Source organism: Zootoca vivipara, chromosome 5 (genome assembly GCF_963506605.1).
Source record: "Zootoca vivipara chromosome 5, rZooViv1.1, whole genome shotgun sequence".
Classification (NCBI taxonomy): domain Eukaryota; kingdom Metazoa; phylum Chordata; class Lepidosauria; order Squamata; family Lacertidae; genus Zootoca; species Zootoca vivipara.
Genome location: NC_083280.1, coordinates 97,692,535 through 97,711,604, shown reverse-complemented (window position 1 = coordinate 97,711,604; position 19,070 = coordinate 97,692,535). Strand labels below are relative to the sequence as shown.

Sequence of the window (19,070 nt, the reverse complement as noted above, 5' to 3'; positions counted from 1 at the left end):
CTTTTCATCATTGCTATCTTCCACTTACACCTCACAGATCAAAACAAAAAGGGCAATCAAAACCTTTCTTTCTATCCTTATTTTTAGAAAATCGAGACATTCAGCCGCTTCTTGGACTGTGAGTAAACGGTTGCCAAGCAGTAATTATTCCAATTGTGGCAGTAAAATTGAGCACCGAGTATATGCTTTTAAACTATGGATCCAGCTAGGCTGCCAAAAAATAAAAATAAAATAAAATAAAACCAACCACCCAATCTTCTCTTGTAAATGTTTTGTATTTCTCTTGAAGTGCTTGAAGAATCACTGTTCAAATGTTTCTAATTTGGGGTATTTGTTCCTTTTGAGTTAAAACAAAAGGAAAAATTATACACCCAGATTCCCCCCCCCCTTTTCAGGGCTTCAGCGAGATGGAGGGAGACAGTGCTATTTCAGAAGGGAACAAAGAAGAGGCTATCAGGAATGATAAAGAGATCCCCTCTTCCATTACTGCCACATTCAAAGATAGATCCATTTTGATGAAGGAGCTGGGATGTGTAAGCTTCCCACTTTTCCCTGGACACACCCCAGAGTTTTCAGTTGGTGGAGGGTGCGGAGACTAACCTCTGCATGGACCTTGTTGAAACTGGGAAAAGTGCAGTGTGAAGATGGCTAAGTTAGTGACAGTGTTTCCCCATTGGTAGGCATATTGTGAAGGACACACCCTTTGAAAGTAATGTACTCACCTGATCTTATTTATAATCTCATTGATGTCAATGTGCTTCTTTTCTTCCCTTTTGTAATGATCCATAAAGCGTACATAGTTGTCTGCCACAAACTGCCTGTTCAGGCTGGTGTCAACAGTTGCGTTCTCTATGCCCAATTTTTGCAAGAATTCCTGATGTGTAAGGTAACCCTTGGCATTCGGATCATACCTTTTAAAGTCCAGGGAAAGACATATTTATTGTCATAAGAAATAGGCTTTGCAGGCTCAACACAGAACATCCCTAGCTCTTGAGCACTGCTTGGAGGAATATGCAGGGGGCGCACATTAGGAAATAAATGTTGCATTGAAATATTCCATACCCATCTAGATTTTGCAGGGATGATCTTATCAACACCATCAAGTAGAAGCCTAACTCATGCCTGATAACATTTTTTTCAAACTCTATGTAGATACGTAGCCTCCCTGAGCCTGATTTTGACTGGGGAGGGCGGGATATAATTATAATTATTATTATTATTATTATTATTATTATTAAACCACACCTGATTTAATCAAGACTCAACCCATTAAGACCAGCAGTCATAACTCGTTGTTTAGCCCAGTTCCTGCTCTTCAGGTGCCTGCCAACCTCTTGCCACTTCCCTCAGCCACCTTTCTCTTCACCAGCCCCCCAACTACCTGGCACTCATCTACTTATTTATAGTATTTGGGGGCTGCATTTTAGCAGAAGCGGATTCAGGGAAGCACAGCATGTTCGGTGGCGCTGGGTGCAGATCATTGGTGGCAGTGCAACAATTGTGTGTGTGTGTGTGTAATTTTGGCATTGCAACGGGTGCTGCTGAAATTTGAGGCCCCAGGATCTGTCAGTGCTTTTAGAGCTAAGCACTCACAAGGCAGCTTTCAAAACATAAGAAAGGACAGCAACAAGGATCAAGAGCAATAAAATAATATCTCCTGTCCACCGTAGTGTGGAACCATTCTCGGAATTAGCTCCAGATATTTGAGGGTTGTGACCCTTTAAGAGAAGCAGATTATAATTTTGTTGTAAATAAATATTTAAGCTTGACAGCTGTACTTTATACTATGCGACACTATGCAACGCAAAATCCCTCTGCAAAATGCAAGGGTTGTCTGGCAAACAAATTGGTATGGAAAGAGTTCCCTGAGGAAATGTACTTTCCGAGTGGTATATGACACAGTGATTTTCACTGCAATTCTGAATACTTAAAATTCAGGCTTGAGACTGCTTAAACATTTGGCCAAGACCGTATATATAATGCATGGCTTCTGAGATAATGATTTTCTGTGGGCTCCATTCCAATTTTCAAAAATACTGACGCAATTTTGCACTTTAATATTCTATTACTCCATTCTATATATTCTTCTATACAATAGTTTCTATTCTAATTTTCCATACATATCTAATTTCCATTCATTTTCTGCTTCAAAATTTTTCCATGTTGAGTGCAATGGCTCTATTTAATAACATGGGAAGTTAAATTTTTGTTTTCAAGTTATCCAAAGTAGAGCTTATGTAGCAGATGGCTCAATGCTAAAGACACATGGTCGCAAGACATCCTTAAGGAATAAGAAAAGAAACTGAGAAGCAATGGAGTAGAAAATTATTCAGTGATGAATCATGGCTAGGAAATAAACCATACAGTCAACACACTTTGAATTCAAGGCAATATACATCTGGGTCTTAAACCACTTTTTAAAATGTAGTAAGTGGAAAGCAGGGGTGTACAGAGTGTGTGTGTGTGTGTGTGAAATCAACCTTACTCGTTGGTTGAACTGGGAATCAAAGGCCATTGTGGGGGGGGGAATTATGTTATTATGGTTTGAAATAATATTTGATACAAAAGTTAATATTAGAATGATGATTCATTGTTAATAAAAATTATAGGCAGAGGGGAAAAGTTTTATAGAATGAATAAAGGGAATTAGAAATATTTGGTTTGAAATATTAGATTAAAAGTGATTGTATTAATATTGGGAATAAGAGTTGAAAATAAGATTAAAGGATTGAGAGAAGAATGTTCAAGATAAGCAAAAGTACAATGAATACTGTCTAAATAATATTGTAATAGGGACCCAAGGTGGGGGAGGTCGGGGGAGTCCAAAGGGTGATGACCAAGATTTAAGTTAAATTTTTTGTTTTTATCATTTTTGTATTTTGGTTTTTGTATTTCTGTTTTTGTATTTTGCATTTTTGTATTTTGTGTTTTCGTGTTTTGTATTTTTGTTATGTGTGTGCATGTTTGAAAATCTTCAATAATTACATTTTTTTTAAAAATTAAAGGCCATCGTGGGGAAAGTGGCCCGCTCCAAATCATGCCAGGTGGGTACAGAGGCCCCCAAAGGCAACCCCTGCCATTTCCTCCCTAGGGGTGGGAGGAGACCATCACCTCCTATCCACTAAGAGGCTAGTGTAAGGGCGGGGGGAGGTCTACTGAGGAGGCAGCCAGTTAGGCCTCCGAGGAATACTGTATATTCCTGCGTATAAGACTACTTTTTAACCCAGGAAAATTTTCTCAAAAGTCGGGGGTCGTCTTATACGCTGGGTCCGTATTTCTTATATGGCGAGTATATCCCAAACTCTATATTTTAACTGGCGTCGTCTTCTACGCCGGAATGTCAGAGGGGGAGCAGGCAATGCATTTCTTGGAGGCTGGATCTGCTGCCCCCATGGTTCCTGCTGCCTGAGGCAGTTGCCTCCCTTTGCCTCATGAGTGGGCCCGTCCTGCTTTGCCTACTTGGGAAGCCTGAAAGTACAGTGGTACCTCTACTTACGAATGTTTCTACTTACGAATGGAGCTCCGTCCGCCATCTTGGATGCGGTTTAGATAGGATTTTTTCTACTTACGAATTTTTAGATAGGGTTGCTTCTACTTGCAAATTTTTTCTCCCAATGCATTCCTATGGGATTCGACTTACAAATGTGCGTTCGGAACACATTAAATTCGTAAGTAGAGGTACCACTGTACCTTAAGCTCTTTGGAGTACGAATCAGTCCATTCAGATATTCCCTTAATAATAATAATAATAATAATAATAATAAATTTTTATTTATACCCCGCCCTCCCCAGTCAAAAACCGGGCTCAGGGCGGCTGACACCAACAGAACCACAATAAAACATAAAAACAATTAATTAAAATACAGATTAAAATACAGTATTAAAATTTAAAGTGCAGCCTCATTTCAAGTAGGCCATAAGTGGCTGACACCAACAGAACCACAATAAAACATAAAAACAATTAATTAAAATACAGATTAAAATACAGTATTAAAATTAAAGTGCAGCCTCATTTCAAGTAGGCCATAAATCCAAGCCATGAGGGAGGAAAACACAGGGGTCAGGCTGAGTCTAACCCAAAGGCCAGGCGGAACAGCTCTGTCTTGCAGGCCCTGCGGAAAGATGACAAATCCCGCAGGGCCCTGGTCTCCTGGGAAAGAGCGTTCCACCAAGTTGGGGCCAGTACTGAAAAGGCCCTGGCTCTAGTAGAGGCCAATCTAGCCATCTTATGACTCGGGATCTCCAGAATATTATTAACTCCCATGCAGTTTACCTTTCTGCGAGGGACTCCTTGGGTTCTAGCCCACCTGTGATGCCCCACTGCCAGATTCATTGCCCTCCATTTCTCAGGAGGTCAAGCCAGCTGCAGGTAGAGAGGCAATGCTACTCGTGAACATGCCCGGGAGGGCATGTTCAAGTATATATTCCAAACATGGAAACGTTTAATGGAAAAGCAGGATTCCATGTTGCATGGGGAACCTCCTGGAGGCTCCCTGCTGAAGGCCTTTGCCTCCTCAGCTTGGGGCAAATGAGGAGGCTGGTGCAACGGTGCAGACGGGATCAGTGCCAATGGGCTCATGCCCACCCTTCCCTCTCACACTGTGCTAATCGGGGGCAGGGAGAGCCACCTGTTTCTGGGGAGAAAAATGCAAACGTCTTTTTGATTATTATTGTGTCTCGGGCTACGCAAGGCAAATGTCAGATTCCTAGCAACCGTGGGAGTTGTTGTTGTTTAGTCGTTTAGTCGTGTCCGACTCTTCGTGACCCCATGGACCAGAGCACGCCAGGCACTCCTGTCTTCCACTGCCTCCCGCAGTTTGGTCAAACTCATGTTCGTAGCTTCGAGAACACTGTCCAACCATCTTGTCCTCTGTCGTCCCCTTCTCCTAGTGCCCTCCATCTTTCCCAGCATCAGGGTCTTTTCCAGGGAGTCTTCTGTTCTCATGAGGTGGCCAAAGTATTGGAGCCTCAGCTTTAGGATCTGTCCTTCCAGTGAGCACTCAGGGCTGATTTCCTTCAGAATGGATAGGTTTGATCTTCTTGCAGTCCATGGGACTCTCAAGAGTCTCCTCCAGCACCATAATTCAAAAGCATCAATTCTTCGGCGATCAGCCTTCTTTATGGTCCAGCTCTCACTTCCATACATCACTACTGGGAAAACCATAGCTTTAACTATACGGACCTTTGTCAGCAAGGTGATGTCTCTGCTTTTTAAGATGCTGTCTAGGTTTGTCATTGCTTTTCTCCCAAGAAGCAGGCGTCTTTTAATTTCGTGACTGCTGTCACCATCTGCAGTGATCAAGGAGCCCAAGAAAGTAAAATCTCTCACTGCCTCCATTTCTTCCCCTTCTATTTGCCAGGAGGTGATGGGACTGTGGGAGTCCCAACCGTCCCAACCGTGGGAGTAGTTTCATCATTTTTGGCATATACATCAAATTCTTTTTCTTTTCTTTTGCAGGGGATGGGGAAATGATGCAGAAATGTCCCACTTCCAGATTGTTCAAGTGGTTGAGGTGTCTTGGCTTGTGTGTGTATTATGCTGTAGTTCACGAGGAACTCTCTCTCAACAATTCTGATGCATCCATCAGTGACTCTGTGAGGCCTCGGTATCTATCTATCCATCCATCTATCATAACTCTTATGCTCCAGTTTGTGACAGAATGAGTCTTAACAGAGACTAGCAAAAAAAAACCCAACCCAAATACCCCTGTATCTGTTCCCGCCTTTCAAAATAAAAAGTGCCTATCTGTTAAAAGCTTGTCAGGTTCTTTCTCACGATGCTCATAAAGTGAGGAACAATCTCACGGTATCTTGTCAGATTTGATACCTACATTATGCATCACTTCTTGGTTGAACACTTTTTGAGGTAATTTTTAAATTAATGTAAATAACCAGAGAGCGGCACTGTGTCGAGGCTGCCCTATAGCTCCAGAGAAAAGCTCCCTGAAATAGTTTTAAAAACTTTATTAGGTGGGTTCTTTTTTTCCAAGAATTGTTCTTATTGGAGTTTTTATGTTTTGTTGCTATTCTTGGCTTGTAGGTCTTCAATAAATAAATAAAATCTCTCTTCAAACAGCAATCAACCCTAACTCCAATGCTTTGATCTGGAGACATGCTACCCTCTTTCTTTCCTTCCTTCCTTCCTTCCTTCCTTCCTTCCTTCCTTCCTTCCTTCCTTCCTTCCGAAAAATGGTGCTGGTACTCTCACCATGAAATTGTTACAGTAAATGCCATACTTTTAACATTCTGGGGTGGGGAGTGCTGGTACTGCGTAGTAGCCCTGAGAGCCCCCAAGAAAAAAGCACTGGGTGTTTCCTGTATGTGGACTGTTCTCTGAAAAGCTGTGCGCTACTGGTGGGCAGGCACGTAAGGGAGGTTTGGGGAATTCTTACTCTCAACTGTAGCAGACTTGCAAATTACTAGCATGCCCGCCAATGTATGTTTATGTCAGTCGTATGTGGCTTGCAGAAAGGGGGGGGGCATGTGGAAGAGAATCAAAGCTTCATTGCCTGTTCTCTTGGAGCTAACCCTCAATCACCAAAAATGACCAGCTGACTGGCTCTTTACAGCTGTCTTATATGTGTGTGCACATATGAAATGGAATGTATGTGTATATGTTAGCTCACAAATATTACATAATGTAGACCAGGCATCCCCAAACTGCGGCCCTCCAGATGTTTTGGCCTACAAATCCCATGATCCCTAGCTAACAGGTCCAGTGGTCAGGGATGATGGGAATTGTAGTCCAAAACATCTGGAGGGCCGAAGTTTGGGGATGCTCGGTGTACTTCTTCAGGGTTTGTGAATGCATCTGGGCAACTACATTTACTAATGGAATCAGTATGTTTCTGGAGACATTTGGAGCAAACAACTGCTTGAAACAGAACTGTTTTCTTTTCTTCTTCTTCTTCTTCTTCTTCTTCTTCTTCTTCTTCTTAACTCCAGTTCTTTTATAGGTGCTGTTTTACAGGTTACTATCTGGTGACTATAAAATGTTTTTAAAGTGATATTTTATTCATTTATTTCAAACATTTTGGGCTGCCTTGTAAAAAGCTCAGTGTGGCTGCAACTAGAAAACCGAACAGCCACTCAGTTGTTGGTTTTCTTTTTCCTCTTTTCTGTAAATATGAGGACCAGAAACATTGGGGTTTTTTTTAAAAAAAAAAGAATAACAGCTGATAATTAGAAGAAAGAAAGGTACTATATACTTTGCCACAGTCTACTTCTCCTGCTGCAATCTGCTTGCAGACGCCTCATATGCCACTTGCCGTATAATGCCGTTTGATTTTATGTAACAGAGCGGGTCCTGCGCACCTTATGACCCACTAAGTTGAACGTAGCTCACCCTCCAGGTATTGTGGCTGCTGGGAGCTAAATTAGCTTCCTCTTTATTGCTCGCTCCTTGGGACTGCAAAAGCAGGATGGTTGCCAAGCACCTGGAAAAACTCCGAACCAGGATGGTAGGCTGGATTCTGCTTGGTGGGTCATGAGTGGAACAGGGCTGGGTCAGGCTAGTACAGGGGTCAGCAAACTTTTTCAGCAGGGGGCCGGTCCACTGTCCATCAGACCTTGTGGGGGACCGGACTATGTTTTGGAAAAAAATATGAATGAATTACTATGCCCCACAAATAACCCAGAGATGCATTTTAAATAAAACAACACATTCTACTCATGTAAAAACACGCAGACTCCTGGACCGTCTGCGGGCCGGATTTAGAAGGCGATTAGGCCACATCCGGCCCCCGGGCCTTAGTTTGCAAACCCCTGGGCTAGTAGGTGGCTGAAGAAAGTCAAGGCAGAGAGATTTGCTGGGTAGCCATAGCCATTTCTGACCCAATTCCTTTGTAGATCCAATAATAATAATAATAATAATAATAATAATAATAATAATAATGTAAAAACCCGCCACAAAACACTATGGGAAAATCTCTGGGAAGTAGTAGGGATGAAAACCCGGAATAAGAAATATGGAGAGATGGCCATTTTCATTAGATTCTTCTATCTGAAACCAGCACCTAAGACTCCACCACAAGCAACTCTCTTTTCAGCACCAGTCATCAAAACAGGGCTGGCTAACCTGTGACTCTCCAAATGTTGGTGGACTATAAAGCCCATCATCCCTGACCACTGGCCATGCTGGCTGGGCTGATGAGAATTGGGATCAAGGGATAACTGGAAGGCCAGATGTTTGCCATTCCTGCTCTCAGAGTCCACAGATGAAGCCGGCATAGCTGCCAAGTTTTCCCTTTTCTCGCGAGGAAGCCTATTCAGCATAAGGGAAAATCCCTTTAAAAAAGGGATAACTTGGCAGCTATGGAAGCCGGAGAGGGAGAGGGGGGGGGATACAACTAGAACATTCTTACCTTGCCCAAAGTTTTTCAAGTTCTTTTGGGTTTGTGGGGATGTTGTATCTATACAGGATGTCCTTCAGGTCTTTTTTCAGAACTATGCCATTGCCTTCGCTATCATATTCATGTAAATTCTAAAACAGGAGATGTCTTTAATAGTAAGGGCTACCGTATTGGAACATACATACGTCCTCTATGAACCTAAGGCATTACAGGAACTGGGGGAAAATAAAATGGCAACACGTCTGCAGAGGCTGTATAGCCTCTGTATGCGCCAGTTGACTGCAATCCTGAGTGTCAACATAGGAAAGCCGGCCAAGAGGGCTGCTACTGGAAGGCACCAGGAAAGGCAGGAGGCCAGAACCCAACGCCATATGCTTGGACGTATTAGATCGCTTTGAAAGACCCCAAAAGCAGCAACCTCCAAACTGAGCACCGGCAAATGCGCCACAGGAAAGCCAACAGGGTGCCATATGAAACAAATTGATTAAGGAATTAAAGACACCCGAGAACCCAAAGGACCCACCCCTGATGCCTCACTTGTCTGCCGTTCCTCCTGCTGGGGGCAAGTAATTCTATTTTGTCTTCCTATTATGAGGTAGGACTGGGCCATTCAATCCATGCTCAGTCAAGGCAGGGGTGAACAAAGGCTAACTGACACCCGGGGCGGGGCAAACCACCAGCTGCACACGCGTGGCATCGCTACGTACAGCACATGTGTGCGACTCCACGCATGCGTTGTATGTAGCGGTTTGCTGCCAGCGCCGCCTGAGTGTCAGGAGTATGGGCAGGAGTCAGGCTCTGGGGCCTGTAGTGCTTTGCAGGACTGGGGCCTGCCTCAGCTTGTGCTGGAGAAGCAAGGAGTGGCCACACAGGTGAGGCCACTTGATACCTCACTGCACCTGGTGGCAGGAGCTGGGAGGGATAAAAGCTCAGCATTTCCCTTCGGCTCTTTGCCACAGCAACGCTACCCCTGCCTGGTTGCCTCTGGCCTCTCGCTCCTTGGATCCTTGCCTTGCCGACGCCTTGATCCTCGACCCTTGGACCTTTGCCTTGCCGACGCCTTGCTCCTTGACTCCCAGACCTTTGCCTCTGCCTTGCTCCTTGACCCTGCGACTGCCTGCTGCTGGACCCTCAGCCCTGCACCTGTTCCTGCTTCTACATCACCATCTTGCCTCTGGTGCTGATGTCCTCAGTCAGGGCTTCAATCGCCCGCTGACCGGACCGTGACACTGAGTGCCGTACAGACAGTGGTGGGGTCCTCCACGTGCGGCTACAGCGGCGCGATGGCTGCTCACGCCGCCGTGTCCCGGGGTGGCGGGGCGAGCATTCCATGGGGTGCCTTCTTGTCACCCCTCCAGATATGGCACCCGGGGCACACCAACCCCCCTGCTCCCCTTTGCGATGCCACTGAGTCCACCTATGGCCAGGACTGTATCTGGGCTAGCAACCCTTTCACAAAAAATATCACTCTTTGTCTCAACAGCCAACCTCCGACAGATTCCCCAAACAGAGACTAATTTGGGGGGAATGTTGGGGGGGGCTTTTTGTTGTTTTTATTACTAACCAACTGGGTTCAGAAATGCTTGCTGATCTACGGTGAGCCATCCTGATCTAAATGCCTCTGCCTTGGAGGCTCCAAGCAGGAATTGCAGCCACGTGGCTGTAGGTTTCTCACCACCAACATATCTGCATGCATATGCAAAGTTATTGGGGTGGAGGGGGAAGAGGGGGGGTCTCTTCTATTACAATCCTTCATGGTTGGAAGCCTCAGGAGCTTCAAGTCAGTTACTGCAATACATTACTTCAAAGCATATCACATGTTTCTATTGTTAATGAGCTATTTGTTTATTGCAGCTAAAGGTTTGTTTTTTTTAAAAAAAAATACAATCAAAGATAAACGTTGAGTGAAGCTCAAAAATCTCTGTTAGACATGCAGATTTTGTTTAAAGACTACATAGAGCTTACCATGGCGAGGTCGTTCCATCTGGTTTGCGCTTTGATAGCAAGATAGTAATGAGCTTGTTCACAAGCGAGGTCTGCATCCGCCACTGTCTGTTTGGGTCTCAGAAAGAAAGAATTATTTTGATAACTAACTGTGGTCTTCTTTTAATGCGATCATTAATATCCCACAAGGTTTGTTTGTTTGCTTGCTTGCTTATTATAGTTTGTATAGATAGCTTTAAAGTCTCATCTCAGACAGCTGCATACAAATGAATTCCTTATAAATATCGCCACCCTTCTCCAGCTGCAGAGCTAGGAATGATGTCTTTAAAACTCCTGTTAATCCCTGTTATCATTTGCAGATGCAGATTGGTCAAATTGCTTAATTGCAGCTGAGATTTGAGGGGAGAAATATTTATAAATCAAAGCAATAACATAAAAGACAAAGTGCCTATGAGATCCGAAGTAACTTAGGCAAGTTGCTACTTATTTTCACCGGCACATCAGATTGCCTGGTTTTTTAAATAGGGAAACACAGAAGTGTTCCACTGCGAGTTAAAGGTACCAGGCATAATCTAGTAAAAGTTAGGATGAGCGCAAGAAGGAACAGGATCCATTTTCCAGAGTTGTGTGTCGAGGCTTACCAGAAATTACCTTAAAATAACTCACAACTGACACCAGAATTATGGTTTGGTTTTTGGCAATTAATTTAGGCCACAACTTGATTTAATTACACGATTTTAATCCGAGTGTTGGCTTAGGCTTTTGGTTATCCACTCGTCCTTCCTTAAGAAGGACTATCTCCATCTGTCCACTTGGGACAGGAATCAATCATCTGTCCCCTTCGGACAGGACTCACATCATCTGCCCACTTGGGGCAGGACTCACTTCAGCTGTCCCCATGGGTCAGGACTCACCACTGTCCGCTTGGACAGTACCCGCTCCGACTTCCTGAAGGGAAGCCAAGTGAACATCCCTGGGAGAGGAGGTGGCTGAGCCCAGACATTCCCTCCTCTCTTTTTCCAAGAATGTTCCCCAAGGCTCGTACTCTTAGAATTGGGCCCACCATCCCCGCCAATGGCGGGATGGTAAGGACAAGAGCGTAAGCCCCGGGATTCCTTTAACGGAATACTTCTATGTTGTGACAATTTGCTAAGCAGTAGGCGAAAACCAAGAGGCAAAGCCAATCAGCCAATTGGAAAAATTCCTACTGGCCCCTGAATACAGGCGGCCCCAAAGGCATAGCAATGTCAGGCTAACCTGCAAAAGAAAAGGGGCGGGTGGGAGGGGATTCAAACGCCAAGGCAAAAGTAAATTCTAAAATGGAGGGCAGAAGCTTAAAAGGGGAACCCCTCCACCAATTACAGATCCAGGATTTGCATTACCACACCCCCATTACTCAGCATGACCTGTGACCTAGGCTACAGCCCCAAACCCTATATTAAATTTCCTAGCAGCCCTACCACAATCTGCTTTATATTAGATGATATAAAGCGCTTTCTCAACTATGAAGACAGAACTTCTGTGGGAACTGAACACACATAGATATTTTCTCAAGTTACAGTGGACACACCGGGGTGTGTGTGTGTTAAGAATCAGAGCCAGTTATCCCCTTCTCACACATTCATCATAACATAATGAAGGCATTATTTGAGACATTGCATAGAAGGTCAGTTGGACTAAGGGCAAATGAGGCACGATTCATGAAGAGAAAAGCTCATTTGGAGTGGACAAATAGCCAGAGAAGAAGAGACTAATCAGCTCATTTCTATCCCTCCCAAGTAACCTACTACAAGATGGCATTAAATGCAATAGTATATAGCACATTTAAGTACCATTGAAATCAACAGAGCAAACAGTTGTTCTACACCAGGCACAGACTGAGGTGGTAGTTGGCTGAAATGCATTGGTCAAAATCTGGGTTTTACCACTTTCCACATGTGGGCAAGTCATATTTTTCTTGTTGTTCCTTCGTGGTTGGTTTTGTTTTTTTTAAAGCAAACAAGCCTAACTCCATATACGCAGGAATATACAGTATTTAATGGTAAAGGTAAAGGGACCCCTGACCATTAGGTCCACTCGTGACCGACTCTGGGGTTGTGCGCTCATCTCACATTATTGGCCGAGGGAACCGGCATATAGCTTCCAGGTCATGTCGCCAGCATGACAAAGCCGCTTCTGGCAAACCAGAGCAGCACATGGAAACGCCGTTTACCTTCCCGCTGTAGCGGTTCCTATTTATCTACTTGCATTTTGACGTGCTTTCGAACTGCTAGGTTGGCAGGAGCTGGGACCAAGCAACGGGAGCTCACCCTGTCACAGGGATTCGAACCGCCGACCTTCTGATCAGCAAGCCCTAGGCTCAGTGGTTTAACCCACAGCGCCACCTGGGTCCCACAATACAGTATTTAGAAAGCCTGAATTCAGAATGCTTGAGAAGCACAGAGAACAGTTAACACAAGTCAATTGTACTTCCCATTACCTTGACTATTGTCACTTCTGAAACAGACTTAAGTCTACCAGCTGTCACACTAAAGAAGTCTTGCTCTAAAGAAAGTCAGATGATGAAATGCTCTTTGTTCTGTGCCTGGAATGCTATCTGAAGGAGGTTCATTTCTAGAAAGCAATTGCTCTAATATATTGGTGTTGAGTACAAACTTTTTAAAACAGCTTTTAACAGAAAGGGCTTGCTATGCTGAGTGGGATGAAGCCTCCACACTAGCTTTCTGGCAGGTGAGTTGTTGTTGCTTCCCAGGCACAATAGAATCATAGAGTTGGAAGGGACCCTGAGGGTCATCTAGTCCAACCCCCTGCAATGCAGGAATAGCCAAGGACCAAAGCAGTTTGGGAAGTTGGCACAGTGCAGCAGCTGTCAATGCATCTCCCCACCACCTCACCCTTCTGCCTAGAAGATTACTGTAGCCAGCTCCATCCCCTACGCCACCGTGAGCCGATTCTTGTTTTTAATATGTAGGAACATATGGCATTGCATCTTAGCTATTTTGGAATTTGAAGAGCCATATGCACAACTCCCAAGCAGCATTTCCAAGGGAATTGTGTGCCCAAAGAATCTAGGAGCAACAAACATAATAGAAAGCTTTTAAACTCAGCACTATTTAGATGGTGAAGATCAACTTGGTCCACGGCTACCAAAGGAGTGGGATCAATAGGCCTGATTTATATGCTGACTTCCCAACAAATGAGTTGCAACATGGCTTACAAAGGTAATTACGGAAAGGGTGGATTTAAAATATAATGAAAGGTATGGGGAAATAGAAATATGTATGAACAAATAGCAATCCTAAGAAATCAAAACATGCATAGCTGCCAAGTCTCCCCTATTCCCCGGGAAATCCCCGTTTTTCCAGCTGTTCCTAGCTGAAAAAACGGATTTTTCCCCCCGGTTTATTTTGGCGCGGCAGCCATTTTGGAACTGGGAGGAGCATGCTCAGAAGTGACTTTTGATGCTGCTCTGCCCAGTTCCAAAATGGTTGCAGTGCAACTTCTGGCACGGCGGCCATTTTGGAACTGGGCAAAGCAGCATCAAAAGTCACTTCTGAGCATGCTCCGCCCAGTTCCAAAATGGCGGCAGCGCTACTTCCGGTCTGCTACTTCCGCCCGGTCCCTTATTTCTCCGACAGCAACTTGGCAGGTATGAAACATGTTGCTTTACTGCCAGGTATGCTTAGGATCTTAGAAGTACCAAATAGGCTAAGGGCATAAAAAAAAAATTCTTCCAATACTATCGAACAGTAGCTGGCATCTCATCTTAGATCCTTAAATCCTGAAATATGCCACACAACATAGCTTGCATCCTATGTTAGGTAATGACAACATGAATTTAAGTAAACCCATCAGACTGCGGCCCTCCTTACTTGTTAGTCGAAGGCAACCAAGGGCGCAGGTCTCTAGTTGTATTTGCTTGGAACAACTGAAGAAATTCCGGGTAGTTTAATGTAGACGTGATGTTCAGTCCCAAGATGCCCAGGAGACGGTTGTATTCATCATCTGTCATGCTGATCATAAGGCTATCCAGGAGGTGTCGAAAATCAAGCATACTAACTATACCATCATTGTTCTTATCTATTTTACGGAAGGCAATGTATGGATCCTAAGAGAGAATATTCAATTTAGTACCAACACTTGGCCTATTTTCCCCCTTTTTATACAAATCACTAACTATACCACTAGACTAACTATATATCTAAAAATGTTTTGCAAATGGATCCAGATCTTCACACGAAGAGGTCACTTTAGGTTTGTTTATGAAACAGGCCATGTAGGGATGATCTAGCGCAGGCACCCCCAAACTTCGGCCCTCCAGATGTTTTGGACTACAATTCCCATCTTCCCTGACCACTGGTCCTGTTAGCTAGGGATCATGTGAGTTGTAGGCCAAAACATCTGGAGGGCCGAAGTTTGGGGATGCCTGATCTAGCCTTTCCTTCTTACAGCCTCCAAACAAAAGCTGAGATGCTTTAGGAACTGGGTGCCCTGCGCCAAATCACATTCAATTGTTCATTTGATTCCTTCTAATTTATTTCAACCCAGCACGAACGGCATCTCTTTACAAAAAATAGTCAGATTAGTTGAAGCACATATATGTAGCCAACATGACTTTAAAGAGAAATATTTTTGGAGCCTTTCTATCCTCCAACAAAGCTACTCAGAACACACCCAATGGATAATTTTCAAGCCTCACCTTCGGATGGCTACATGTTATGCTATTGCTCATACCTCTAGCAATTTCACTCCACTTGTAAAGAATACTTTGACCTACAGACCATCCCTACAGTTGGGGAAGACTGGAGAAGTTTGAAGTGCTTGCTTGCCCATCATGCCCAGCAAGGAAGAGGCCTCGGCATATCAATTCTACAGCAGTGATCCTTGCCAGATGGGAGGACTCATCTCATTACTGCAAGTTAAGCTTTTTCTTCTTGTAAGGTTGCTAATCTTCTTTTGCTCGATGAACACCTGAATGTTTAAGAACCCCCAGCTGCAGCTACAGGACAACTTCTTTCCTCTGCTGTGAATGTGATAAACTCAGGCTCCCTCCTTCCTGGAAGGGCAAGGAAAAGGGACTTCAAACTTTCATCCTACATGGATAGTTTGTGGAAGGAAACTGCCTTTTACACTAGCAGACAGAAGCAGCTTACGACACAAGCAGCCTAACAGGCAGACCTGCTCCAAGATTGATCTGAACAGGAATGAAACATGGATTTTTGAATCTACAGTGGAGGGAAATTGCTTAGAAGGAGCCATTCTCAAATCCCCCAGTTTCTTCACTGGCCATTTCATTTCCCAGCAGGTGGAAGAAGCAACAAGGATATCATCTGTCTTGGACCTGCTCCTCACCAACAGGGATGAAATGAGAGTCCTGGGAACCTTGGGAGGAGGTTATCATGTCCTCTTGGGTTTCATGATACAGAGACATGTACTTTGGACCTTAAGAAGCCTAATTTCAAAAAGCTTAAGGAACCAACGGGTGAGATCCCATGGTCAGAAATACTCAAAGATAAGGGAGTCCAAGATGATTGGGCGTCTCTTAAAGGTGAAACTTTGAGTAATTGGAGTGCGGTGTTCAGTTCTGGGGGCCACCATTTAGGCAGGATATTGACAAGCTGGAATGTGTGCAGAAAAGGGTGGCAAGATGATCAAAGGTCTGGAAACCAAGCCTTGTGAGGAATGGTTGAGGGATCTGGGTATGTTTAGCCATCTTCAAATATCTCAAGGGCTGTCACATGGAAGATGTCTTCTCCTGCTCCAGAGGAGAAATCCAATGGATTCAAGTTACAGGAAAGAATTCCAACACCAGGAAGAACTTTATAATGTTCTGGAACGGACTCCCTCGGAAGGTGGTAGACTCTCCTTCCTTGGAGGTCTTGAAGCAGAGGTTGGATGGCCATCTGTCATGGATGCTTTAGTTGAGATTCCTGCATCGCAGGGGTTGGAGTAGATGACTTTTGGGGTCTCTTCCAACTCTAGAATTCTACGATTCAAAGGCCCTGAGGGTTCCATTGATATCATTCTTTCTCTTACAATAGCAACACATGAGGGAAACGTGCAAAGAAATGCAAATATATAACAATAAAATATCGCATGAATAAATGACAGGAAAGAGCTGGCTGCACTTACCCCATATTCCTCCACAAGCTTATCAGAATACTGGCCGAGGCATTCCTCAGCGGACACAAAGTGACACTTGCTGGCATTGGCTCGTCGATTTGGAGAGTGTCCACTCATTCTGGAATCTGAAATAGTTACATCACGCCAAAGTGACCAATGGTCCACACAATCATGAAGTAGATTCAAATTACTGACACTAGAAATGAGTGTGATATACCAGTGAGAATGTTGAGCCAGCACCCGGGAGACCCTATTTGAGATCCCCCCTCGGCTAACGCAGCTCAGGGAGTAGTGATATTGGAGCCGTCATTCCCTCTCAACCAAACATAGATCACAGGGTTTGTAATATCTGGGCAATAAAAACATTTACTGCCTGAACTGCTCACCGCAAATATACGTAGCAGGCTGGCAAGCTTTTCTCAGTCTAGGGCCACAATCTTACATACTGCCAGTGCCCCCACTGCCATTTTCTCTTTTTTGCTGGCCCTGTCCCCCCCCCCAATTCTTCCCTACCTGCCAGGGGAGGCCAAATCACTTTTACCTGAGACCTGAACAAATTTCTTGCAGGGGGCTTTTAAAAACAGGCCAGGGCCTACATTAGGGGCCAGCAAGGTTTACCTCACCTAGGCTGGTTCACTCCCGTGGAGATCGCTCCATGAGCGGATCGTATCTGCACAGAAACAATTTTTGGCGCTGCGGAAGCGAGTCCCCGCTCCGTGCTGCACTGGTTTAGCACAGAGCGTGGGGACATGCTGGGCGGACGGCTTGGTTCATGGGCTGTTTAAATGACCCCGGTGGAATGCTTGTGGCCCATGGGCTGCAGGTTGCCAACCCCTGACCTACATAAAATTAGGCCAAGGGACACATGCTATTTGGCTTCAGTGCAAAGGAAGAGGGGCGAAGAGGTTCTCAGGGGCTGGCAAGGCTATTTAAGTTCCTTACCGTTATTTGGCTCTCTGCTGTCTTTGACAGGGCTGCTTGTGTCAGCAAGCCAAAACAGAGAGGAATTGGCTAAGAGACGCATGTTGCGGCCAAAAGAACGTTGCATGAATCGCAGAATTATGCCGCAATTTATTACTCTTTGGATTTGGTTCTCACTTTTGCCAATAGAATTAAGAAACCAACAAACCTTGAGTCTAGCCGTCTTCCCCCACACAGAGGAGAAGGAAAATCAGCCACCACCGTACAAGAGGACCCCATCCTTACCCTGAACACCTTTTGGGGGAAATGGTTGAGCCTTGCTTACTCATGAGGTTGCTGCTTTCATGTATTAGGGAAGAGCACTTATTCTGAGAATAAGCAAAGCTCAGAAGGTCCTCCCAGCCAATAAGAAAAAAAGATTTACATTTTTCAGAATATTTATAGTAAGGTATCAATAAATATCCAGTTACCTTCAAATATTCCCACAAAATCAAGATAACTCAGCCCTCCAGCAGGGAATCCTAGTTTTTCAATGAGTAGATTAAACTGCTCATCATCCATTGGCATCCCAATATCATCCAACAGCTGGCAGAGAAAGAAAAAAGCAGGAGTGGGTTTTTGTTTTTTTATAAAAGACTAGGCACAACTCTGCCCCTTTTAACACCCACTGATTTCAACAGGAAATGCTCTGTTCCCTTCCACTGAAATCAAATAGGATTTGTAAGTGCTTAACTCCTTCATGGATCACTGCCTTGTCGTGGCGAACAGGCTTGAATAACTCAGAGAAGCTATGAACTATTCTGTCCCAAGATGGACAGGTCATAGTGAAGAGTTTTGACTAAATGTGATCCACCTGGAGCAGTAACTGGCAAGCCACTCCAGTATCCCTGCCAAGAAAACTCCATGAACAAAGACAACAGGCATATAAAAGTTATGACGCTGGAAGGTGAGCCCCTCAGGTTGGAAGGTGTCCAACATGCTACTGAGGAAGAGCGGAGGACAAGTACAAGTAGATTCAGAGCTGATGAAGTGGCTGGGCCAAAGCCAAAAGGTCGCTCAGTTGCGGATATGCCTGGAAGCGAAAGGAAAGTCCAATGCTGTAAAGAAAAATATTGCATAGGAACCTGGAATGTAAGAACCATGAACCTTGGTAAGCTGGATGTGGTCAAAAATGAGATGGCAAGAATAAATATTGACATCCTGGGCATCAGTGAGCTAAAATGGATGGGAATGGGCGAATTCAGTTCGGATGACCATCATATCTACTACTTGTCACGGTCCGGTCGGCGGGCGTCAGGACCAGAGGCAAGATGGTGGTGAAGAAGCAGGAACAGGTGCAGGGCTGAGGGTCCAGCAGCAGGCAGTTGCAGGGTCAAGGAGCAAGGCAGAGACGAAGGTCCACGGGGCAAGAAGCAAGGCGAAGGCTCAAGGAACAAGAAGCAAGGCGAAGGTCCAAGGAACAAGAAGCAAGGCGAAGGTCCAAGGGTCGAGGAGCAAGACGAAGGCAAAGCAAGGGTCCCAGGAGCAAGGAGCAAGGCGAAGGATCAAGGAACAAGAAGCAAGGCGAAGGTCCAAGGAACAGGAAGCAAGGCGAAGGTCCAAGGGTCGAGGAGCAAGGCGACGACAAGGCGAGGGTCCAAGGAGTAAGGAACAAGGCGAAGGATCAAGGAACAAGAAGCAAGGCGAAGGTCCAAGGGTCGAGGAGTAAGACGTCGACAAGGCGAGGGTCCA

At 44.8% G+C, this 19,070-nt stretch overlaps 1 protein-coding gene across 1 annotated transcript in view; it reads right to left on the bottom strand.

The window, feature by feature from the left end:
- Nucleotides 1–19,070, bottom strand: part of EFCAB6 (EF-hand calcium binding domain 6) — a 115,598-nt gene that overhangs the window by 39,083 nt on the left and 57,445 nt on the right. Inside the window, exons 17-22 of the mRNA XM_060275194.1 lie at nt 17,810–17,924; nt 16,428–16,543; nt 14,168–14,403; nt 10,317–10,413; nt 8,364–8,482; nt 723–911 (exon numbers count right to left, since the gene is read on the bottom strand). Coding sequence (XP_060131177.1) covers nt 723–911; nt 8,364–8,482; nt 10,317–10,413; nt 14,168–14,403; nt 16,428–16,543; nt 17,810–17,924 — 872 coding nt within the window. The remainder of the gene's footprint in view (nt 1–722; nt 912–8,363; nt 8,483–10,316; nt 10,414–14,167; nt 14,404–16,427; nt 16,544–17,809; nt 17,925–19,070) is intronic.